At 41.8% G+C, this 26,295-nt stretch overlaps 1 protein-coding gene across 1 annotated transcript in view; it reads right to left on the reverse strand.

The window, feature by feature from the left end:
• The window catches only part of GC (GC vitamin D binding protein), a 319,641-nt gene that overhangs the window by 33,363 nt on the left and 259,983 nt on the right, over nucleotides 1-26,295 (reverse strand). Inside the window, exon 12 of the mRNA XM_077276816.1 lies at nucleotides 11,744-11,797. Coding sequence (XP_077132931.1) covers nucleotides 11,744-11,797 — 54 coding nt within the window. The remainder of the gene's footprint in view (nucleotides 1-11,743; nucleotides 11,798-26,295) is intronic.

The following is a 26,295-nucleotide window of genomic DNA, read 5'->3' on the forward strand; positions in this document are numbered from 1 at the left end:
TTTCCTTTTTCTATATATGTATTATGTTCATAATAATAAAAATCTTTTTTATGCGCAAATATACTCCTTTGGTTTTTTCCTACCTTTTTGGCTGGGGTCACACATGCGTGTTTTACGTACGTAAGAGCGCATAAACTACGTCCGTAAAACTCGCATTACATACGGCACAATGCTTCTCAATGGGGCTGCTCCTATCAGCCGTATATTACGGTTCAGTATTATACGGCTTTCTACGGCCGTACAAAATCGCAGCATGCTGCGTTTGTCAGCGTACTGCGCAAATAATACGCCAATGAAAGTCTATGGGGGCGAGAAAAATACGGATTCCACACGGACCAGCAGTGTGACTTGCGAGAAATACGCAGCGCTGTTAGTGAAAAGTCGGAAATTCAATTGCCGGCTTTTTCCTTCTCCTGCACAAACCCGACAGGATATGAGACATGGTTTACATACAGTAAACCATCTCATATCCCCCTTTTTTTTTGCATATTCCACACTACTAATGTTAGTAGTGTGTATGTGCAAAATTTCAGCGCTGTAGCTGCTAAAATAAAGGGTTAAATTGCGGAAAAAATTGGCGTGGGCTCCCGCGCAATTTTCTCCGCCAGAGTGGTAAAGCCAGTGACTGAGGGCAGATATTAATAGCCAGGAGAGGGTCCATGGTTATTGGCCCCCCCGTGGCTAAAAACATCTGCCCCCAGCCACCCCAGAAAAGGCACATCTGGAAGATGCGCCAATTCTGGCACTTGGCCACTCTCTTCCCACTCCCTGTAGCGGTGGGATATGGGGTAATGAAGGGTTAATGCCACCTTGCTATTGTAAGGTGACATTAAGCCAGATTAATAATCGAGAGGCGTCAATTATGACACCTATCCATTATTAATCCAATTGTAGGAAAGGGTTAAAAAACACACACACACATGATTACAAAGTAGTTTAATGAAATAAACACAGCGGTTGTTGTAATAATTTATTGTTCTCCCATTCCATTTCCAGGACCTCGCTTGGCAACATAATAAACGCACAAGATACATACCTTCTGCTGTCAGATCTCGTCCCACGAAGTAATCCATCTGAAGGGGTTAACTAATATTACAGGCAGGAGCCCTGCAAATGCAGCTGTGCTCCCTGCCTGTAATCCCCAGCGAATGAATGAAATGTAGGTCATTGACCTACATTTCCTTCAGTCGCGGTGATGCGCCCCTGCTGGATGTTCTCATGAACTGCAGCCTGGGAACTTTTTCCCACGCTCCAGGTCATATGAGGACATCCACCAGGGGGCGCATCACCGCGACTGAAGGAAATGTAGGTCAATGACCTACATTTCATTCATTCCCCGGGGATTACAAGCACGGAGCACAGCTGCATTTGCAGGGCTCCTGCCTGTAATATTAGTTAACCCCTTCAGATGGATTACTTCGTGGGACGAGATCTGACAGCAGAAGGTATGTATCTTGTGCGTTTATTATGTTGCCAAGCGAGGTCCTGGAAATGGAATGGGAGAACAATAAATTATTACAACAACCGCTGTGTTTATTTCATTAAACTACTTTGTAATCATGTGTGTGTGTGTTTTTTAACCCTTTCCTACAATTGGATTAATAATGGATAGGTGTCATAATTGACGCCTCTCCATTATTAATCTGGCTTAATGTCACCTTACAATAGCAAGGTGGCATTAACCCTTCATTACCCCATATCCCACCGCTACAGGGAGTGGGAAGAGAGTGGCCAAGTGCCAGAATTGGCGCATCTTCCAGATGTGCCTTTTCTGGGGTGGCTGGGGGCAGATGTTTTTAGCCACGGGGGGGCCAATAACCATGGACCCTCTCCTGGCTATTAATATCTGCCCTCAGTCACTGGCTTTACCACTCTGGCGGAGAAAATTGCGCGGGAGCCCACGCCAATTTTTTCCGCCATTTAACCCTTTATTTCAGCAGCTACAGCGCTGAAATTTTGCACATACACACTACTAACATTAGTAATGTGGAATATGCAAAAAAAAAGGGGATATGAGATGGTTTACTGTATGTAAACCATGTCTCATATCCTGTCGGGTTTGTGCAGGAGAAATGAAAAGCCGGCAATTGAATTAGCGGCTGTTCACAGATATCGCGCTGAATGAAATCTAAATACAGAATATATATATATGTGTCTCAATGACATATATATATATATATATATACTGTATATATGTTTTCCCTAACATTTGAGCACATAAATCCATTAGATGTCGGTTTTGCAAGCCTGCGCGAAAATCTCGCAGTACGGATGCCATACGGATTACATACGGAGGATGCCATGCGCAAAATACGCTGAAACACCCTGACTACGGATCAATATTTTGGGGACATTTCTCCGTATTACGGCCGTAGTACGGACGTATAATACGTGGCGTATTTTCTTACGCCATGTGTGACCCCAGCCTTTGTGTTACTGAAGGTGTAAATGAGTTTAGCCCTTTAGTATTGTTTGTTATGGTTCTTGTGTAGCTTATTCTTTGTGATGGTGCAATATGTGAGCATTTGGGGTCCTATTTTAAATTTTTACACAGGGCCCCACTTTGCCTAAAACTTGCTCTGCTGCTGGATTAGACTATAGTCGGTACCAGGTTAACAAATGAATCTGCATAAAAGCTGCATACACAACAGTTTGATTAATTATAATAACAATTATTTACATATTTGCTTAGGTTTTATATTATGAATCATGGCTTACAGTTAGTAATCTGCTTTTGCCAGCAAAAAAAAAAAAATCACAAAAGTGTGTTAAAAAAGGTCCCAGCAATTCTTACACAGTGCTAGCCACAATAGGTCTGGGGTTTTTAATGGTATATTTCAGCCAGATTTATTCAGATGAAAGATAGAATGAGGCTCACATTGTGACACATACAGTATGTATGGCAGCTTAGAGGTAACGTAAAAAATATTTTTCTAACTTTGGATCAGTTTCCCAGTGAATAAACATGCCATGCTGGCACAAATTACTGCAAGATAATTTTGTGTACGTTTCATTTGACTTTTAAAAGTCAGGATATATGTTATTATTACTGGCAAGAATACATGCATATGTCTCCATAGATTGTGCACATTATTACATTTATGTAAAACAGTACGCACATTTCCCAAGATGTTAAATGAATGTAAAACTGTGGTATTATTAATGAATTCAATATTTTTTTAAGTTAATGTAGATGCCCGATTTCATGCAGAACATTAGGTTAAAAAAAGTCATAGTCCATGCTTACATTTTTTAATGATGCCATAATGGCGAGAAGAAGTCATTGTGTGCCGTGGTTTGAAATTATAAATGTTCTCAGTAGACTTTACTGTAGCAGATTCTATGTGTTAAACATAACTCAGGAAAGTGACATTCAACTTTAAAAGGGGAAAAATACTTAGAGATTGTAGCTAATGTATTGCAGCTTCTCATTTGCATTTCATGTAACAGTGATTTTGTACATATTGGCTTTCTATCTTATTCTCTTTCTTCATTCTTCTTTCTGGACCTATCAATCATTATATTTTATCCTCATTTCACTTCTACAACTTTCTTACTTTTTCGTTCCCAGCTTCTCCTGCATTAATATAATATATACAGCAGACTATATTTTATTTTTATATATTTTTAATCCTATACTCAATATTTTTTCTGTTATTTCTCTGAATAAATTTGACAATGCCACAAAAAATCGTAAATCAATAAAAGTAAGAATAATTATATAAAAGTAAATCAAAAGTTATAATTAATGTCTGGTAATAACCTCTTACTGACTTGTATATTAGCATTTCTTAGATTTTTTTTTATGGCAGTCACTTTTGTAAAAATGACAGCCAACTGAAACAGCAGTAATGTTGTCTGTAACTCTTGAATTATTCTCAGAAAATGGTGAAAGTAAAGTGAAAAGTAAAGAAAACATACTAAGCAAACTCTCACTCTTACCCAAGGTTTAAATGGAACCTGTCACCCCCCCAGGGCCTATTAAGGTAAAAGAGCCACCTTCAGCAGCGCTAAGGCTGCATTCTGTGAAGGTGGCTCTTATGTTTAGTATCCCTAGGAACACTGAAACAATCACTTTTATAAATTTTGCTGCATACATCTATTGAGTCAGGGAGGTATGATTTCTCCCTGACTCAAGCGCCTCGCAGCCATTCACCATCCCACCGGGCGCTGCCTCCTCTCTGTGATGATGTCACCGGCGCCTGCGCTCTGCAGTTATTTCTCGGGCATGCGCCGTGCGGGCTGCCCTGGAACTTACATCAAGTGATGTAAGTATATTGCTATCCAACAATGAAGAAACAGGAAAATCCGCACCGCTGCTTATCATGAACCCACAAATTCCATATCACCATGTAGCTGTATTTTCAATGCCTCAAAAAACTTTTTGGGCCACCTCGGGTTCTACATCCATAAACAAAACCATAGTCCAGAATCAAAAGAGAAAATGATGTGCACTCACCGGTCCCGTAAAATCAGTTTCTTTTATTTGGACATTTGGCATAACAGACAGGGAGAAACGTGTAGGTAAAAGGACGACAGCTGTTTCGCACAAGTGTGATTCTACAGGTCCCAATGGCTAAAGGAAGTGGGGAGGTTGGATTTAAAGTTAACCCAAAGCATGTAACCTCCCCCTTACTTACGTCATCGGTGCAACAAAACACCCTTTTTCAAAACGTGAATAACAAACAAATATCTACCGGTATATTATACATATTTATAAAAACATGTGATGCTTAGAAAAACATAAATAGCACAAAAAACTCGAAACATAAACAATTTTGGGGAATTCAAACACACCGCTGGATGGGAACCTTATAGGAAGACTGACATATCTATTCTGTCATTCAGGCCAATTGGCCCTGTTGCGCATGTGCGCAATATCCATCTTGCTTCCCGTCTCAGAAGTAGCTGATTTCAATTCCCTCCTTGCTGCAGTGGATTCACCCTTTCAATGACTGCAAAATGGAGCGTATAAACATTACCTGCATGACACTGTCTTACGTGGTTCACTAAGCGAGGAACCCCCTTTCCTGTGCGTACTGAAAATGTTCTCTTATTCGCACAAAGAGGGGGCTAATGGTTTTTCCTATATAATAGAAGCCACAAGGGCAAAATATTACATATACCACGTATGTTGTTTTACAAGAGATACATTCTTGAACTGTGAGATTAATGGGCCCAATTTTTATAGTGTTACCTATTAAATGGTAGGGACAAAAGTTACACTGCCCGCACTTAAAGTTTCCCTTCGGAATACTACTATCTAACCAATTTGTATGGTCATTCTGAATACGATTGCGGACCAGCAGATCCTTTATATTTTTACCCCGCCGATTAGCAAATAATGGGCTCTTTGCGACTCTATCTGTTAGATCAATATCTTTGCCCAGTATATGCCAATTTTTTCTAATTATAGATCTGATATACGTGTCCATGGGGCCGAACTTAAAACTGAACACAAATTGTTTTTCTTTTGTTGTTTTTTTCTCTAACTTACTTTTAAAAAAATCTTCTGTTTCCGCCCTTTCCAGGGCTGCATTCAACAAGGGACATGGGTAACCCCGATTTTCAAAACGTTTATATAATTCCTGTGACTGTTTTTTGAAACCACTTTGGCTACTACTGATTCTTTTTACCCTTAGAAACTGGCTATATGGTGAAGCCTCCTTCGTATAATTTGGATGGGCGCTGTTGTAATGGAGAAGTGCATTAGAAGTAGGTTTTCGGAAAACTTCAATGTGCAATGTACCATCTTGTATTTCCAGTCTAAGATCCAAAAACTCTAAGTTTTGACCACCATATTGAGAAGTAAATTTCATATTCATGGTGTTATTTTTGCCCAAAAATCCACAAATTGTGTAAAACTATCTTCCGTACCATCCCATACCACCAGGACATCGTCCACATATCTTATAAACAGTTTATTGTGTTTTAGAAAAGGGTTAATCATGGAATAGACACATTTTTCTTCCAGCACTGCCTAAAAGAGGTTTGCTAGGGTACATGCTACCGACACACCCATAGCAGTCCCCTCGCATTGTGCATACCATTGATCATCAAATCTAAACACATTATGTTTCAGGACAAATGTCAGGCCATCACAAATAAAATTTATCGTATCATTATTCGTTGTAAGTATATTGCACCTGTGCACAGCACCAAATTCCAAGCACCGCAGTGCGAATACATCATAACACACTGAGGGGCGGGATCTGGGCCCTTCACTGTGCTCAGGCGCGATCTACTTACATCACTTGATGTAAGTTCCAGGGCAGCCCGCACGGTGCATGCCCGAGAAATAATTGCAGAGCGCAGGCGCCGATGATGGCACAAGACAGAGAGGAGGCAGTGCTCGGTGGGATGATGGACGGCTGCGAGGCGCTTGAGTCAGGGAGAAATCATACCTCCCTGACTCAATAGAGGTATGGCATGAAATTTATAAAAATGATTATTTCAGCGTTCCTAGGGATACTAAACATAAGAGCTACCTTCACAGCATGCAGCCTTAGTGCTGCTGAAGGTGGCTCTTTTACCTTATTAGGCCCTGGGTGGGTGACATGTTCCTTTTAAAGTTACCAATATAACATGAAAAGAAGAGTTGTCTGGGTAGAAGGGCAAAATGTGCAATTGTAAGTACACAGTGCTGTATAATAATATAATATGATGACTGCAAAATATTAAAAGGATAAAAGTTGGGAGTGCTTCCTTAAGGTTTAATCACCAAGAATATATACCGTATTTTTTGCTTTGTAAGATGCACTTTTTTCCCCAAAATTTGAGGGTGAAATGGAGGGGTGTCTTGCAATGCAGATATACCATTTAACGGTACCATTGCAGGCTGGGATGAGAGGGTGTCTGCCACAGCTGCCACTGCCCTGGGTGTCCACTGCTGTCCAGGGTGATGCTGGTATCTCCAGTGCTGCAGAGGGCTCGGTCGACATTTTGTGAAAGGCCAGAGCCCCACGGCAGTTCATCCATGCTTTCCTGTGTGGTGGACTTCGGGAAAATGGCCGCTGGGAGTCGGCGCATGCGCAGATGGAGATCTCGACACCAAGATCTCGAGAGATGAGATCTCAGCACTGAAATCTCATCTCCCAAGATCTTGGTGCCGAGATCTCCATCTGTACATGCGCCACCTCCCGATGGCCATTTTCCCAAAGTCCACTGCACAGGAAAGCATGGATGAACCGCCGTGGGGCTCTGGCCCTTCACAAAATGTCGACAGAGCCCCCCGCAGTTCTGCAGATGCCAGCATCACTGGAGACACCCCCACAGCACAGGAGCCCCTCCACAGCACAGGAGCCCCCCACAGCACAGGACACCTGCACACCTTCTCATCCCAGCCTGCAGCAACGCTCCACTCCTGCCTCCTCCAGCAGTGACCCTGGACCCCGCTTCACCGCAGTGACCACCTCTGGTGAGCAATGAGACGCATGGATTATAAGAAGCACCACCATTTTATTAATAAAAGTTGTTTTCCTATTTTACTCCTCAAAATTTGGGGTGCGTCTTATAATCCAGAGCGTATTGCAAAGCGTACAAATATATATATATATATATATATATATATATATATAGACACATACATACACACTGTATACATATATATAGTATATATATAGTATATGTACACTACTGTGCAATAGGTTTAGTCCGGTATAGAAAAAATGCTGCAAAATAACAATGTTTAAAAAATGGAAGCATTAGCAATTTATTTTGATCAATTAGCAAAATGCAAAGCGAATGAACAAATGAGAGATATTTATCAAATGAACACTTGATCTGACTACTCCTTGCCTGAATCATGAAAGCATCAATTCTACTAGGTACACTTGATGGTATTGCATGATGGATGAGTATCTGCCTGTATTATTCAACATTGAGGACGCCATTAATCCTGACTGAATTCCCCACTCTATTTCCTAAAACTGTTGCCCACAGACACTCGTTTTTGTATCTTGGCCATCTACTGTCCTCAGTGTTTACATTTTTTGGTTTTCTGAATGCTGAGAAATAAAGGCAGATACTTATCCGTAATGCAATATCATCAGAGAGGCATTTGATTGGCTACAAATTTACTCATTTTAAGTCATGACAACCCAAAACATCCAAATGATCCTGATCAAAAGTTCACTTACCCTGGTGATTTTGACTTGATAACATGCGCATAAATTGACACAAATGGGTTTGAATGGTTACTAAAGGTAACATCCTCACCTGTGACCTGTTTCTGGGATCTAGACAGACTCTTGCATCTTTCATCCAGCCACTGACGTTTCTGGATTGTGAGTCATGGGGAAAGCAAAATAATTGTCAATCGATCTATGGGAAAACGTAGTTGAACAGTATAAAAGAGGAAAGGGATACAAAAATATATCCAAGGAATTGATAATGCCAGTCAGCAGTGTTCAAACTGTGATTAACAAATGGAAAATCAGGGGCTCTGTAAAAACAAAACCACGATCCGGTAGACCAGCAAAAATGTCATCTACAACTGCCAGGAAAATTGTTTGAGATGCAAAGAAAAACCCACAAATAACAGCAGCGGACATACTGGACTCTGTGAAAACTAGCGGTGTGGCTGTTTCAAGATGCACGATAAGGAGGCACTTGAAGAAAAATGGGCTGCATGGTCAAGTCGCCAGAAGAAAGCCATTATTGTGCAAATGCCACAAAGTATCTCGCCTACAATATGCAGTATATATATATAGTATATATAAACAGAGACAAGCCTCAAAACTTCTGGAACAAGGTAATTTGGAGTGATGAGACCAAAATTGAATTTTTTGGCCACAACCATAAATGTTACATTTGAAGAGAGGTCAACAAGGCTTTTGATGAAAGGAACACCAATCTTACTGTGAAGCACGAAGGTGGATCGATGTGTGAGCTAAAAAGGCACAGGAAACTTGGTCAAAGTTGAAGGAAAGGTGAATGCAGCACGTTATCAGCAAATACTGGAGGGAAATTTGTACTAATCAGCCCGGAAGCTGAGTATGGGACATATTCGAACGTTCCAACATGACAACGATCCAAAACACAAGGCCAAGTCAAACTGTCATTGGCTACAGCAGAGCACAGTGAATGTTCTGGAGTGGCCATCTCAGTCTCCTGACCTCAATAACATTGAGCCACTCTGGGGAGATCTCAAGCATGCAGTTCATGCTAGACCCCAGGAATTTACAGGAACTGGAGGCTTTTTGCCAAGAAGAGTGGGCAGCTTTACTCTCTGAAATAATAAATAACCTCATCCACAACTACCACAAAAGAATTCAAGCTGTTCTTGATGGTACAGGGGGCAATACACGGTATTAAGAAATGGGGTATGTGAACTTTTGATCAGGGTCATTTGGATGTTTTGGGTTGTCAATATGATTTATAAAGAGAAAACACAGTAGTTTGACAATAAATGTCTTCACCCAACCACTAACCATGAATGGAGAAAAAGTTTTGGTGTTATCATTCATATTCTCTGATAAAAAAGGCCAAGAAAGCAGAAATTCTGCAGGGGTATGTAAACATTTGAGCACAACTGTACAGCCAATGTCATTATGAACTATCTTCAGGGTAAAGAAGAACAAGTATTCTTGAAAGGGATGATATGGCCACAACAGAGCTCTGATCTCAATATCATTAAGTCTATCCAGAATTACAGGAAAAAACAGAAATATTTACGGAAGGCTACATCGACAGAAGATCTGTGGCTAATTCTTCAAGATGTTTAGAACAACCTCTCTCCTGAGTTCCTTCAAAAGCTGTGTGTAAGTTATCTAGAAGAATTGATACTTTGCCTGATTGTATGTTAGTTATTCTCCACAAATTTAATGTCGCTTATTATGTTCAGGGGTTTCTCTAAAAAAAATCGTTATACTCACCTCACTAGGGTTGAGCGAAACGGGTCGTTCATTTTCATAAGTCGCCGACTTTTGGCAAAGTCGGCGTCTCATGAAACCCGATCCGATCCCAGTGTGGGTCGGCCACGTGGAACGCGAACTTGGCGCCAAAGTCGCGTTTCGAATGACGCCTTCCCCGCCATTTTTTTGAGCCAATTAATTGTGGGCAGCGTGATGACATAGGTTCCGGCTCCTGCGGCATCATAGTGCTATGTTACGTTTTCGGACGTAGTAATTTCCGGAGTCAAAAAATAACATATGCCTTGCACGGAGGAGAGAGAGAGAGAGAGAGAGAGAGAGAGAGAGAGAGAGAGAGAGAGAGAGAGAGAATAAAAAAAATAATTTCATTGACATACATTGGGTTTCGTGTTCCGGGTCCGGAACCCGACTTTACAGTAGAATCGGCCGATTCCATACGATCCGACATCCGAGAAGGTCGGGTTTCACAAAACCCACCTCGATCCTAAAAAAGCTAAGGTCGCTCAACCCTACACCTCACTGCTGACCTCATTGGCCCCTGCTCTACTCGCTGCCACCCATCCCGTCCTCATTGCATCTTTGCATCGACATTGGCCGAGTCTTCCGGGTTTCGTAGGTTGAGGCGCACGCAGTGAAGTCATATGTCTCTAACATTTTGATAGACTTTTATGGTTCAGAAAATGGCCTAAAACTTGGAAAACTTTTGCACACTGCTGTATATATGTATATAGAAATATATACACATATACTGTATATATATATATATAGTATACTGTATATATACACACACAAAGTATATATATACATATACAGGTGCTTCTCGCAAAATTAGAATACCATCAAAAAGTTAATTTATTTCAGTTCAACAATACAAAAAGTGAGACTCATATTTTACATAGAGTCATTACAAACAGGGTGATCTATTTCAAGTGTTTATTTCTGTTAATGAAATGAACACTTGAAATAGATCACTCTGTTTGTACTGAGTCTATATAATATATGAGTCTCACTTTTTGTATTGAAGAACTGAAATAACTTTTTGATGATATTCTAATTTTATGAGAAGCACCTGTATACCCGTATATACACATAATATTGTGATGTTTTTGTACTTTTTTTAACCACATTTCCCAGCAGTCCTAGTAATGCATGGCCGGGCACAGAAATATTTAATATTTGCTATTTTTATATATTTTGTGCCAATTGTGAGGTGACTTAACTTGTCATAAAATTCCATATCCAGTGATGGACCAGTTTTACTTTTTTAGTGTCAGCAAAACTGTAGCTAGTTGTCTGCTCCTGAGGCGAATTTTGAAAGTAATAGAATATTGCTACATGTATATTTAATAGTCAAAACAAGGTCAACAGTAAGAAAGAGATTGGATACTTGTCTTCTATAGTTAGTGGTGTAGTACGTGCCCATATAGAATACTAGAAGCTGGGCAAGTAATTGTGGTTTTAATAGCCATCATCTGAATTGATTCAGTCCATTTGTTTGTCCTAAAATATCTTCTGAAATGTAATAAAATAGTATTGCATCTATACAGTGACATGGCCATGCAAAGAGTTTGATTAACTGAAAGATACTTACAAAATTCTGTCCTATTAAATGCACAGTTATAACGTTTTGTAAACTTGCCTGACAATCAGTGTGACCCCCCTACTGGACTCCAAAACGACTGATTTTAATAAATTGTAATCTATGTTGATATCTTCCGATAAAAACTACATATCGCTTTGATCCGCATCTTTGGTTCTATAATATCTTACCTGTAGATTGGACTGCATTTCAGGGTGACAGATACCCTTTAATTATGATGTAGTAGACATAATGAAAACTATATTATATTGGACAACATGTAGGCTCATACCTATTGAAGAATACACGGTTCCCGTCTGCACAAATTTCCAATAACTTTTTGTATCTGAAAATAAAGGTAAATAGTTGTGAGACCTGAATATAGATAAATAATATACATAAATTCATCAACACGCAGAATGAAGGGGTAATTCTAATTGAACAATGACTCTTTAAATGGGTACTCTGGAGAAATAGCAAATTATCCTAATGCTCATACTCTCATAAACTATTCGGATAACATTAATAGTGCTGCTTTCCATCCTCATAGTAGCTAGAATTTTGTGACGCAGGAGCTGCTCCTTGGTGCTCCCCCTCCCTTTTTCCTTGTTACCTTTCACAAAAGCCTGCTCCTGGCTGCTAGCAGCAGCTCCTGCCCTGATACCATCTACTTGTATTCAGTCAATCAGGGGGCATGGCCTTCTCCCTGCTACCTTCCCCCATATGATTTCCGTCTATTTAGTCAGATATCAGTGGGCATGGCCTAGTCCAAACTGCTAGCAGCTGCCAGGTCCCTGATAACATCTGATTGCACTCAGTTCTAGATCATGGACTGCAGAGAAGGAGATATTATCACAGGGCTGGTTGCTGTTGTTGCTCCACTTGCTTCCTGACTGAAAATCACATTTTTAATTCATGTGTAAATGAAGCTGAAGTGCTCTGCAAGTGTCAGAGCTCTACCCATACCTTTATCGCCCTATCTCTATTAGGTGCCCAGCCCCACTTTCCTCTGCTTGACTGAGACCACACTGGCTTCACTGCAGAAGTAGTGATCTGTCAGTTAAGTAGAGGAAGATGGCAGCGGGGAATAGATTCAGGAAGGAAAAAGAGTGGGAAGAGCTCTGACACTCCTAGAGAACTTAAGCCTTATTTGCATAATGATATAGTCAAGGAGCAACAAATTGCTTAAGAAATAACATTAGATAGCATTAGATCAAAACATGAATATATGAATCATTTGGGGGCAGGGAAGAGGATTGTGCTGACAGATTCCCTTTAAAGTAAAATTTGTCAGCAGATTTTTGTTATGTAATCTGGGAACAGCATGATGTAATAATAATAATAATTTTATTTATATAGCGCCAACATATTCCCCAGCACTTTACATTATAGAGGGGATTTGCAGACAATAGACATTACAGCATAACAATAAACACAGATCAAAATAGATACCAAGAGGAGTGAGGGCCCTGCTCGCAAGCTTACAAACTATGAGGTAAAGGGGGGACACGAGAGGTGGATGGTAACAATTGCTTTCGTTGTTCGCACCAGCCATAGTGTAAGGATTGGGTGTTCATGTGAAGCTGCATGAACCAGTTAACAGCCTAAGTGTGTAACAGTACAGACACAGAGGGCTATTAACTGCATAAAGTGTATGAGAACATGATGTGAGGAACCTGATTATGGTTTAAAGGGAACCTATCACCCCGTTTTTTAAAGATTAGATAAAAATAGTGTGAAATAGGGGCAGAGCTGGGCTTTACATTACTGCTTTTTTGGAGACTTTATTCCCCCGTTAGGCTGCCGAAATACCTTTGTGAAGTGGCCATTTTGTCCTGTCACTCAAGTTGGTCAGGTCGGATGGGCATGGTTAAGTAGCGGTTCCTCCCCCCTGCTTCTCGGCGTGTCTTTCGTAAACGCGATCTGTGAATGGCACAGATCGCGCTTTTTCTTAGCAGTTGCGCATTGAATTTGCCTCCGGCGCCTGCGCATTATGTTTTGCCCAACTGTGGGCATAGCATATTTTACATCACTGCGCATGCGCGGGTCGTAACGTTAGCCTTGGTGCCCCGGATGTGATCATATGGGCATAGTGTTTATCTGGATGCCGGTAAAGTTTTCTCAGCCCGAACTGCGATTTTGGCACCAAACTTACGCTGCGAGCGTAAGTTTGGTGCCAAAATCGCAGTTCGGGCTGAGAAAACTTTACCGGCATCCAGATAAACACTATGCCCATATGATCACATCCGGGGCACCAAGGCTAACATTACGACCCGCGCATGCGCAGTCGTAACGCAGTCGCAGTCGCAGTAAAATATGCTATGCCCACAGTTGGGCAAAACATAATGCGCAGGCGCCGGAGGCAAATTCAATGCGCAACTGCTAAGAAAAAGCACGATCTGTGCCATTCACAGATCGCGTTTATGAAAGACACGCCGAGAAGCAGGGGGGAGGAACCGCTATTTAACCACGCCCATCCGACCTGACCAACTTGAGTGACAGGACAAAATGGCCACTTCACAAAGGTATTTCGGCGGCCTAACGGGGGAATAAAGTCTCCAAAAAAGCAGTAATGTAAAGCCCAGCTCTGCCCCTATTTCACACTATTTTTATCTAATCTTTAAAAAACGGGGTGATAGGTTCCCTTTAAGTTTTTTGAATGGGCCACACAGGGATAATTAGGTTAATGCGTTGAGGCGGTAGGCCAGTCTGAACAAATGCATTTTTACTGCACGCTTAAAGCTGTGGGGATTCAGGATTAATCATATTAACCTAGGTAGTGCATTCCAAAGAATTGGCGCAGCACGTGAAAAGTCTTGGAGACGGGAGTGGGAGGTTCTGATTATTGAGGATGCTAACCTGAGGTCATTAGCGGAGTGGAGGGCACGGGTAGGGTGGTAGACTGAGACCAGGGAGGAGATGTAGGGTGGTGCTGAGCCATGGAGTGCTTTGTGGATGAGGGTAATAAGTTTTACTGGATTCTGGAGTGGATGGGTAACCAGTGTAATGACTGGCACAAGGTAGAGGCATCGGTGTAACGGTTGGTGAGGAATATGATCCTGGCTGCAGCATTCAGGACAGACTGGAGCGGGGAGAGTTTGGTAAGAGGGAGGCAGATTAGTAGAGAGTTACAATAGTCCAGACGAGAATGAATAAGTGAGACAGTAAGAGTTTTTACAGAGTCGAAAGTAAGAAAAGATGTAGGGATTAAAGCAATAAACTCAGCAATGTGTCATTAATGAGGCTTGGTGCTTTCATCACTAGGACATCATTCCCCAGACTAGCTGGTGCCACATGGTCCAACTACATCCCCTCCTCTGATAAGCAGCTCACTGTCAATAGACAATGTACTCAGAAAGTTGTGTTGTGGGCGGAGTTACCTTTCTAAACTCTGCTTCATGCTACATCTAAGAATTCTGACTGTATCCCAACTGCTGCACCCAGTAAACTAAGTGATACATTGCTGGAATCAGGGTCTCTGCCTTGGCATCATGCTGCTCTCAGATGTGGTAGCAATAACCTGGTGGTGGATTCCCTTTAAACATTTACATATACACAAATGAAGTAAAGCTAGCTCTCCCCTTTAGAGTCTGAGAACATTAAATGTGAAATATGCAGCAGTGAGTTAACTTTAAGCTTGCATGGAGACAGATGAAGCAAAGTAATTAGCTGTCACCAAGTCAAATGTGGCACTAATGATGAAGATCAGATCATGTTCATACAGAGTGTAAGCAGAAGCAGGTTTTCATTACTGCACATTTCTGCACTGAACGAAGTCCGACCTTGTCACACCTATCTTGTTTGAGTAACAAGTAACAAAGATTCGTAAACCCTTTTCTATGAAATATCAAGAAAAAAACTAGAACTTTCAGAGCTCTTTTCTTTCTTTCTTTAGACTCCTCTACTAAGTGGGCATTTTCTTTCTGAGCTCAGTTGTTTGCTTGACAAGGAAATGGAGCGGAGGCAGATAGATTGAACGTCATTAATACAGCGGGAAATCTCTATAAAGTGCTGAAGGTAACAGGTGTCACAGAATGAACAAAAAGGAGAATGCAGTATGTACGACATTTATATGACTTCTCCCCATCCTCTTTGTGACTTTGGCCTCATCACTGACCCCTGTACACAAAAAAAACATTATTACTTAGTGGAAGTCAACAAACTTCATGAAAGTGTTCATCCGTCCTCTTCATCATTCCCACATCACTAAACACAAAATGTGATCATTTTCATCAGTAATTTCATTTTATAATAAATTGTGCAAGAGAAGCTTGCGTCTCCTTCATAAGAATTTTATGTCTGCTCAAAATGAGCAGGTAAACAACTGATGCTACAAGTAGTTGAAAAATACATATTCTTCACCTAGAAATATCACAGGAATTCTATCGATTTATTATTTAGAGGAACAGATGGAAATGTGTTTTCTGATGATTTTAAACAGAACTATATACCGTATTTTTCGCTTTGTAAGACGCTCCGGATTATAAGACGCACCCCAAATTTTGAGGAGAAAAATAGGAAAAAACTTTTTTTTAATAAATTGGTGGGGCGTCTTATAATCCATGCGTCTTATTACTTACCAGGGGTTGTGGCTGTGGTGGATCAGGGTCCCAGGGTCGTTGCTGGAGGCAGGAGTGGAGCATTGCTGCAGGCTGGGATGAGGGGGTCTGCAGGGGGCTCCTGTGCTGCAGGGGGGCTCCTGTGCTGCAGGCTGGGATGAGGGGTCTGCAGGGGGCTCCTGTGCTGCAGGGCTGTCTCCGATGCTGCAGGGCTGTCTCCGGTGCTGCGGGGGGCTCTGGCGACATTTTGTGAAAGGCCAGAGCCCCCGGCAGTTCGTTCATGAGTTCCTGTATGACTGACTCCGGGAAAATGGCCGCCGGAATCTCGAGAGATGAGATCTCAGCGCTGAAATCTCATCTCCCGAGATTCCGGCGGCCATTTTCCCGGAGTCAGTCATACTGGAACTAACTCCGGGAAAATGGCCGCCGGAATCTCGAGAGATGAGATCTCAGCGCTGAAATCTCATCTCCCGAGATTCCGGCGGCCATTTTCCCGGAATTAGTCATACTGGAACGCATGGACGAACTGCCGGGGGGCTCTGGTCTTTCACAAAATGTCGCCAGAGCCCCCCGCAGCACCGGAGCCTCCAGCATCACCCGGGGCAGCAGCGGACAACCCCGGCAGTGGTGGCGGACGACAGCGGCGGCGGGCGGTAGCGGCGGCGGACACCCCCTCATCCCAGCCTGTAATGGTAAGCGGTATATCCGCTTTGTTAGACGCACCCACATTTCCCCCCCCAAATTTGGGGGAAATAAAGTGCGTCTTACAAAGCGTAAAATACGGTATGTGCAAATGAAGTTAACCTCAGCAAAAATAAGCAAACAATACATATTCAATAAAAGTTCAGATTGTTTTCTGATTACAGTAGTTGTGAATTTTGTGAAAGTTACCAAAGAAGATAAAAAGTAATAAAAAAATAACTATTACTCATTGGATATCACTAGTGAAAAAGTGATGACAGGGGTTTGAACAATGCTATTTCTCAGTACAATAAATGTAGAAAATCACATGATATTAAGCGGTTGCTTCTAGTAACATTTACAACTACATAATCAATTTTTGTGAGTACTATTACAAACAGTTTAATTCTATACCTATATACACAGGCCTGCTCATGTTATGTGGTTGTAGATGTTACTAAGAGCAACCATTTAATATCATGTGATTTTTCTACATGACTGATACATTTATTGTACTGAGAAATAGCATTGTTCAACCCCTGTCATCACTATTTCACCAGTGATAAGTCTGACGACTAGTGATGAGCGAGTGTACTCGTTGCTCGGGTTTTCCCCAGCACGCTCGGGTGGTCTCCGAGTATTTGTGACTGCTCGGAGATTTAGTTTTCATCGCAGCAGCTGAATGATTTACAGCTATTAGCCAGCTTGATTACATGTGGGGATTCCCTAGCAACCAGGCAACCCCCACATGTACTCAGGCTGGGTAGTAGCTGTAAATCATTCAGCTGAGGCGATGAAAACTAAATCTCCGAACACTAACAAATACTCAGAGATCACCCGAGAGTGCTCGGGAAAACCCGAGCAACGAGTACACTCGCTCATCCCTACTGAGGACCACAATAATTGTGTTTTAATTTAATAGCATAAACGTTTGTTACGTTTTATCGAATTATGGCTCATTTTTCTCCTTTTTGTGGTATTATGTGATGGAGTTTTTCAGCTGAATGGAATCAATATGTAAATCTGGCATTATTTCGAGTTGATTACCACCCCTGGTACAATGGGTGAAAAAAGTATTGACTACATCACCAATTTTGAAGTAAATATAATTCTAAAGGTGCTATTGACATGAAATTCAACCCATCCAATCCACACAGGCAAAGAAATGAAACCATATATGTCCATAAATTATGTTATGTGTTATAACAAGAAATTAATATCAAAAGACTGACCGTCACATCCAAACAGAAATTGGGTCTGAACAGGTGCTTAGTAAAAGTAGCCATCTCACATACGACCAAACAAATAAAGTAGCACACTGTAGCGCTATAGCATGCCAAGATGAAATATGAAAATTGAATTGCATTACTGCACTAGAAATATGAAAAATTGAGAATAATGCCCAACAGATGTAGACTTCAGTCTAAGAGAGGATTGGCATTAATTAGGTCCTGGCAATGAAAATCACCTTATCGTGGCTTCTGGGTACACATGAATTGGCCAATTTATGCGCTAAGTATTTTCAGTTTTTCATATTTCTAGTGCAGTAATGCAATTCAATATTTTCATATTTTGTGTTGGCATGCTATAGCGCTACAGTGTGCTACTTTGTTTGATAAGAAATTACACAGGGAAAAAGTTTTGAACACATGGAAGGGAGGTGCAAAAAGCCATGGAAAGTCATGGCACCAGCTGAAATCTATCAGTAATTAGAAAGCAATCCAGACACTTAGTGAAACATAATATCATCTGGTTCAAATGATGGCCTGTAAGAATGTGTCTCATTACCAAGATGCCACACAAGAAACATATAATGATGTATAAAATCAGTGAGCTGTCTCAAGACCTTCAAAACATTAATGTTGCAAAACATACTGATAGCATTGGTTATAGAAGAATTTCTAAACTACTGAAAGTTCTAGTGATCACTGTTGGGACCATAATCTGGAAGTGGAAAGAACACAATTTCACCATAAACTGACCACGACCAGGTGCTCCCTGCAAAATTTCAGACATAAGAGTGAAAAGTTGGCCAAGAGCTAAGACCCATATGTGGAGAGCTACAGAAAGACCTTAAATTATCAGATACAATTGTTTCAAAGAGAACTATAAGTAATGCATTCAATCTCCATGGCCTGTATGCACACTCACCACACACGACTCCATTTGTGAACAAAAAAGCATATCCACGTGCTTTTAAAGTTTGCTCAACAATGTTTAGACATGCCTGAGAAATACTGAGAGAATATAATGTTGTCAAATTAGAACAAAATCTTTGGATGCCAAAATACACATCTGTGGGCCAAATGTCATTTGTGGGCCAAATGTCATTGCATATCATCCCCAAAACATCATAATTACTGGGATATGCGTTTCCTACACCCATATTACCTCATCATCTTGCCCTCTCTCTGTTGGTGTCTCTCGAGTCTCTGTCCTAGGACCCCTACTCTTCTCCATCTATACTCGGCCTGGGGCAACTCATAAAGTTCATAAAGTCCAATGGCTTTCAGTACCAAAACCCAGAAGCAAGATAGTGCCATATTGGAGTTAAGGCTTTGCTGCAATGGCTGGAGGATGCCATGTCATATTGACAGAGACCCTGGGGTGCCAGAACAACAGAACCCCTGAATTAGTGACCCCATTTAACAAACTAAACCCCCAATGAATTAATCTAGGGGTGTAGTGAGCATGTTGACGCCATATGTGCCTCACAAAATGTTATATCATAGGGCTGTGAAGAAAGAAAAATTACATCTTTACTAGAGATGAGCGAGAGTTAAAATGCTCAGATGCTCGTTACTCTAACCAAGCAATTTCTAATGCTCGGGTGCTTGTTTTGAGCAACGAGTATAACGAGTGAAATGAGAAATTGGAAAATGTTTCTGGTAAACCCTACAAGGAGGTTCGGGGGGGGGGGGGCAGTGAAAATGTTGAACTGGATGGAAAAAGCATTCAATGGAAAAACAGCACGGGGAAGACCTCTGGAAGCATCTCTAGCTCCCAGATAGCTGCTGAGAACAATAGTGTCACACTTTTACTCCACTTTAAGGACTGACAATAAATCATTCAAAATTGATGAGAAATTGGAGTTTACAGGAAAAAAATATTAAGAAACATTGTTTCCTTCATAATGACTTGTATATAAGGCAAAACGTAAAAAGGATTTTAAAAAATTATAATTTAAGTAAACTGAAATTGGATTTTTTATAAAAAAAAATTGGAAATTTCAGTGAAGTTTATGAAGAAAGCAAGAAGTGCCAATAATTAGGGACTCAAAGGTTCTCAACACACCCTAAATTAGACATTAAGGAGGGCAGCATACACATTCTGTTCAAATTGTAATGTAGTGGTACACTTAGACTCTTAAAAGCTATGCACTAAGTGAAAATCTTGCCAAAAATTACATGCAGGGTCATCCATATACATTTGAAGACACGAACTGTAGTGCCTCATTCAGATATTGTGAACAAAGTACAGGGTTAACATGTTGATCCAGAGGAAGGCAAAAAAAAAACCATGTGGCAAAGAGTAAGCTCCACATTGGGGAAAAAAATTCCTTCCCGACTCCACATACGGCAGTCAGACTAGTTCCCTGGATCAACGCCCTATCAAGGAATCTAGGGTATATACCCTGTAACATTATACTTTTCCAGAAAGGTATCCAGTCCCCTCTTAAATTTAAGTAACAAATCACTCATTACAACATCATACGGCAGAGAGTTCCATAGTCTCACTGCTCTTACAGTAAAGAATCCGCGTCTGTTATTATGCTTAAAACTTCTTTCCTCCAGACGTAGAGGATGCCCCCTTGTCCCTGTCTCAGGTCTATGATTAAAAAGATCATCAGAAAGGTCTTTGTACTGTCCACTCATATATTTATACATTAAATTAAGATCACCCCTTAGTCTTCATTTTTCCAAACTAAATAGCCCCAAGTGAAATAACCTATCTTGGTATTGCAGACCCCCCAGTCCTCTAATAACCTTGGTCGCTCTTCTCTGCACCCGCTCTAGTTCAGCTATGTCTTTCTTATACACTGGAGACCAGAACTGTGCACAGTATTCTAAGTGTGCTCGAACTAGTGACTTGTATAGAGGTAAAATTATGTTCTCCTCATGAGAATCCATGTCTCTTTTAATGCATCCCATTATTTTATTTTCCTTTGTAGCAGCTGCCTGACACTGGCCACTGAATATGAGTTTGTCATCCACACATACACCCAGGTCTTTTTCATTGACGGTTTTGCCCAGAGTTTTAGAAGTTATACACCTTATTACTTCTACCCAAGTGCATGACCTTACATTTATCCCCATTAAAGCTCATTTGCCATTTATCAGCCCAAGCTTCTAGTTTACATAAATCATCCTGTAATATAAAATTGTCCTCCCCTGTAGTGATTACCCTGCAGAGTTTAGTGTCATCTGCAAATATTGAAATTCTACTCTGAATGCCCCCTACAAGGTCATTAATAAATATGTTAAAAAGAAGAGGGCCCAATACTGACCCCTGTGGTACCCCACTGCTAACCGCGACCCAGTCCGAGTGTGCTCCATTAATAACCACCCTTTGTTTCCTATCCCTGAGCCAGCTCTCAACCCACTTACACATATTTTCCCCTATCCCCATTATTCTCATTTTATGTATCAACCTTTTGTGTGGCACCGTATCAAAAGCTTTTGAAAAGTCCGTATACACTACATCTACTGGGTTCCCTTGGTCCAGTCCGGAACTTACCTCTTCATAGAAGCTGATCAAATTAGTCTGACATGAACGGTCCCTAGAAAACCCGTGCTGATACTGGGTCATGAGGTTATTCCTCTTCAGATACTCCAGTATAGCATCCCTTAGAAAACCCTCCAGGATTTTACCCACAGTAGAGGTTAAGCTTACTGGCCTATAATTTCCGCGTTCAGTTTTTGTCCCCTTTTTGAATATTGGCACCACATTTGCTATACGCCAGTCCTGTGGTACAGACCCTGTTATTATGGACTCTTTATAGATTATAAATAATGGTCTATCAATGACTGTACTTAATTCCTGCCGTACTCGGGGGTGTATCCCATCCGGGCCCGGAGATTTGTCAATTTTAGTGATTTTTAGACGCCACCGTACTTCCTGCTGGGTTAAGCAGGTGACACTTAATGGGGATTTTTTGTTATCACTGATCATTTTGTCTGCCATGGGATTTTCTTTTGTAAATACTGATGAAAAAAAGTGATTTAGCATATTGGCCTTTTCCTCATCCTCATCCACCATTTCACCCAGACTATTTTTAAGGGGGCCAACACTGTCATTTTTTAGTTTATTACTATTTATCTAGTTAAAGAATATTTTGGGATTATTTTTACTCTCTCTGGCAATGAGTCTCTCTGTCTCAATCTTTGCTGCCTTGGTTTGCTTTTTACAGAATTTATTTAATTTTCTGTATTTATTTAATGCCTCCTCACTACCTACTTCCTTTAATTCTCTAAATGCTTTCTTATTCTCCCTTATTGCGCCCCTTACAGCTCTATTTAGCCATATTGGTTTCCTCCTATTTCTAGTATGTTTATTTCCATACGCTATATACTGTGCACAGGTCCTATCCAGGATGCTAATACACGTCTCCCATTTTCTTTGTGTATTTTTATGTCTCAGGAGATCGTCCCAATTAATTGCACCAAGATCCTCTCTCATCCGTTGGAAATTTGCCCTCCTGAAGTTTAGTGTCCTTGTCACCCCCCTACTACACATCTTATTAAAGGAGACATGAAAACTTATTATTTTGTGATCACTATTCCCCAAGTGACCCCCAACCGTTATATTTGATATGCGGTCTGACCTGTTGGTTAATATTAGGTCTAGCAGTGCCCCCCTTCTTGTTGGGTCCTGAACCAGTTGTGAAAGGTAATTGTCTCTCATAGTTGTCAAAAACCGATTACCTTTGCTGGAACTGCAGGTTTCTGTTCCCCAATCTATTTCAGGGTAGTTGAAGTCCCCCATAATAATGACTTCTATTTGAGTCGCAGCTTCATCCATTTGCTTTACGAGGATATTCTCCATTGCTTCCATTATTTTTGGAGATTTATAACAAACCCCTATCAGTAATTTATTATTTTTCCCCCTCCCCTTATCTCCACCCACAGGGACTCTACATTTTCATTAGATTCACCTATATTATCATTCAGGATGGGTTTTAAGGACGATTTTACATACAGACACACCCCTCCCCCTCGCTTATCTGTAGGGTCATTTCTGAAAAGGCTATAGCCCTGCAAGTTAACAGCCCAGTTATGGCTCTCATCCAGCCATGTTTCAGATATCCCCACCTTGTCATAATTATGCTCCAACAACATTAATTCTAATTACCGTATATACTCGAGTATAAGCCGAGATTTTCAGCCCACTTTTTTGGGCTGAAAGTCCCCCTCTCGGCTTATACTTGAGTCATACCCAGAGGTCGGCAGGGGAGGGGGAGCGGGGGCTGTCTAATTATACTCACCTGCTCATGGCGCGGTCCCTGCAGGTCGCTGGCTTCCCCGGCGCCGGCAGAAGCAGCTTCAGCTTCTTCCTGTACTGAGTGGTCACATGGTACCGCTCATTACAGTAAATGAATATGCGGCTCCACCTCCCATAGGGGTGGAGCCGCATATTAATTACTGTATTGAGCGGTAACAGTGACCGCTCAGTACAGTTAGAAGCTGCGGCATCGGGGAAGCAGGGACTGCACAGCGCCAGGACCAGGTGAGTATAATGGGGAGGTGGTGCGCAGCGCTGCGCGATAGTCACGTTTCCTCGTTCCGGGCGCCGATCTGTCTTCAGCAGTGACGCTCAGGTCAGAGGGCGCGGTGATGTAGATAGTGTGTGCCCTCTGCTGAACGTCAGTGCTGAGCATGGAGTGGCGCCGGAACGAGGTGCGGGTGACTATTGAAAGTGCCGGGGGCCTGACCGACGGAGAGGTGAGTATGTGATTTTTTTTTTTATCGCAGCAAATGGGGCAAATATCTGTATGGGGCATCTATGGGGCCATAATGTTTCTGCAGCACTATATGGAGCCATAACGTTTGTGCAGCACTATATGGGGGCCATAACGTTTGTGCAGCACTATATGGGGCCATAACGTTTGTGCAGCACTATATGGGGCCATAATGTTTGTGCAGCACTATATGGGGCCATAATGTTTGTGCAGCACTATATTGGGCCATAACATTTGTGCAGCACTATATGGGGGCCATAAAGTTTGTGCAGCACTATATGGGGGCCATAACGTTTGTGCAACACTATATGGGGGCCATAATGTTTGTGCAGCACTATATGGGGGCCATAATGTTTGTGCAGCACTATATGGGGCCATAATGTTTGTGCAGCACTATATGAGGCCATAACGTTTGTGCAGCACTATATGGGGCCATAACATTTGTGCAGCACTATATGGGGGCCATAATGTTTGTGCAGCACTATATGGGGGCCATAATGTTTGTGCAGCACTATATGTGGGCCATAAAGTTTGTGCAGCACTATATGGGGGCCATAACGTTTGTGCAGCACTATATGGGGCCATAACGTTTGGGCAGCACTATATGGGGCCATAATGTTTGTGCAGCACTATATGTGGGCCATAAAGTTTGTGCAGCACTATATGGGGGCCATAACGTTTGTGCAGCACTATTTGGGGCCATAACGTTTGGGCAGCACTATATGGGGCCATAATGTTTGTGCAGCACTATATGGGGCCATAATGTTTGTGCAGCACTATATGGGGCCATAACGTTTGTGCAGCACTATATGGGGCCATAATGTTTGTGCAGCACTATATGGGGCCATAATGTTTGTGCAGCACTATATGGGGCCATAATGTTTGTGCAGCACTATATGGGGGCCATAATGTTTGTGCAGCACTATATGGGGCCATAACATTTGTGCAGCACTATATGGGGCCATAATGTTTGTGCAGCACTATATGGGGCCATAATGTTTGTGCAGCACTATATGGGGCCATAACATTTGTGCAGCACTATATGGGGACCATAAAGTTTGTGCAGCACTATATGGGGGCCATAACGTTTGTGCAGCACTATATGGGGCCATAACGTTTGTGCAGCACTATATGGGGCCATAATGTTTGTGCAGCACTATATGGGGCCATAATGTTTGTGCAGCACTATATGGGGCCATAATGTTTGTGCAGCACTATATGGGGCCATAATGTTTGTGCAGCACTATATGGGGGCCATAATGTTTGTGCAGCACTATATGGGGCCATAATGTTTGTGCAGCACTATATGGGGCCATAATGTTTGTGCAGCACTATATGGGGCCATAACATTTGTGCAGCACTATATGGGGACCATAAAGTTTGTGCAGCACTATATGGGGGCCATAACGTTTGTGCAGCACTATATGGGGCCATAACGTTTGTGCAGCACTATATGGGGCCATAATGTTTGTGCAGCACTATATGGGGCCATAACGTTTGTGCAGCACTATATGGGGCCATAATGTTTGTGCAGCACTATATGGGGCCATAATGTTTGTGCAGCACTATATGGGGCCATAACATTTGTGCAGCACTATATGGGGCCATAACGTTTGTGCAGCACTATGTGGGGGCCATAATGTTTGTGCAGCACTATATGGGGGCCATAATGTTTGTGCAGCACTATATGTGGGCCATAAAGTTTGTGCAGCACTATATGGGGGCCATAACGTTTGTGCAGCACTATATGGGGGCATAACGTTTGTGCAGCACTATATGGGGCCATAATGTTTGTGCAGCACTATATGGGGCCATAATGTTTGTGCAGCACTATATGGGGCCATAATGTTTGTGCAGCACTATATGGGGCCATAACGTTTGTAGGGCACTACAGTATGTGGGGCAAGTGTCTGTATGGAGCATCTTATGACGCCATAATCAAGGTTTGTGCAGCACGATATGGGGCAAATATCTTTATAGAGCATCTTATGGGGCCATAATCAGCATTTGTGCAGCATTATATTGGGCAAATGTGTCTATGGAGCATCTTATGGGGCCTTTATTAACCATTATGCAGGATTATATGGGGCATATTTTAATATAGAGCATCTTATGGGGCCCATCATGAACTGTATGGAGCATTATATGGGGCTCCTGATTCAATATGGATATTCAAAAACACTTAACCTGCTGATGTCTCAATTAATTTTACTTTTATTGGTATCTATTTTTACTTTTGACATTTACCGGTAGCTGCTGCATTTCCCACCCTAGGCTTATACTCGAGTCATTAAGTGTTCCCAGTTTTTTGTAGCAAAATTAGGGGGGTCGGCTTATACTCGGGTCGGCTTATACTCGAGTATATACGCTAGTCCATTTTGTTGGCGAGGCTTCTGGCATTAGTATACATGCACTTGATGTTCCTCTCTGTACCTCTATTCTTTCTTAAATTATTAACTGTTCTAACCTTACCTCCCATGCCACCGCCACCCCCAACTTCCTTATTTGTGCCCAGGTCTCTATCTGCACTATCTTCCCCTCCTATAAATTGAATACCCTCCCCCCAATCCCTAGTTTAAACACTCCTCCTACCTTCTAGCCATTTTCTCCCCCAGCACAGCTGCACCTTCCCCATTGAGGTGCAGC

This window comes from Ranitomeya variabilis, chromosome 1, assembly GCF_051348905.1.
Source record: "Ranitomeya variabilis isolate aRanVar5 chromosome 1, aRanVar5.hap1, whole genome shotgun sequence".
In the NCBI taxonomy this organism is placed as follows: domain Eukaryota; kingdom Metazoa; phylum Chordata; class Amphibia; order Anura; family Dendrobatidae; genus Ranitomeya; species Ranitomeya variabilis.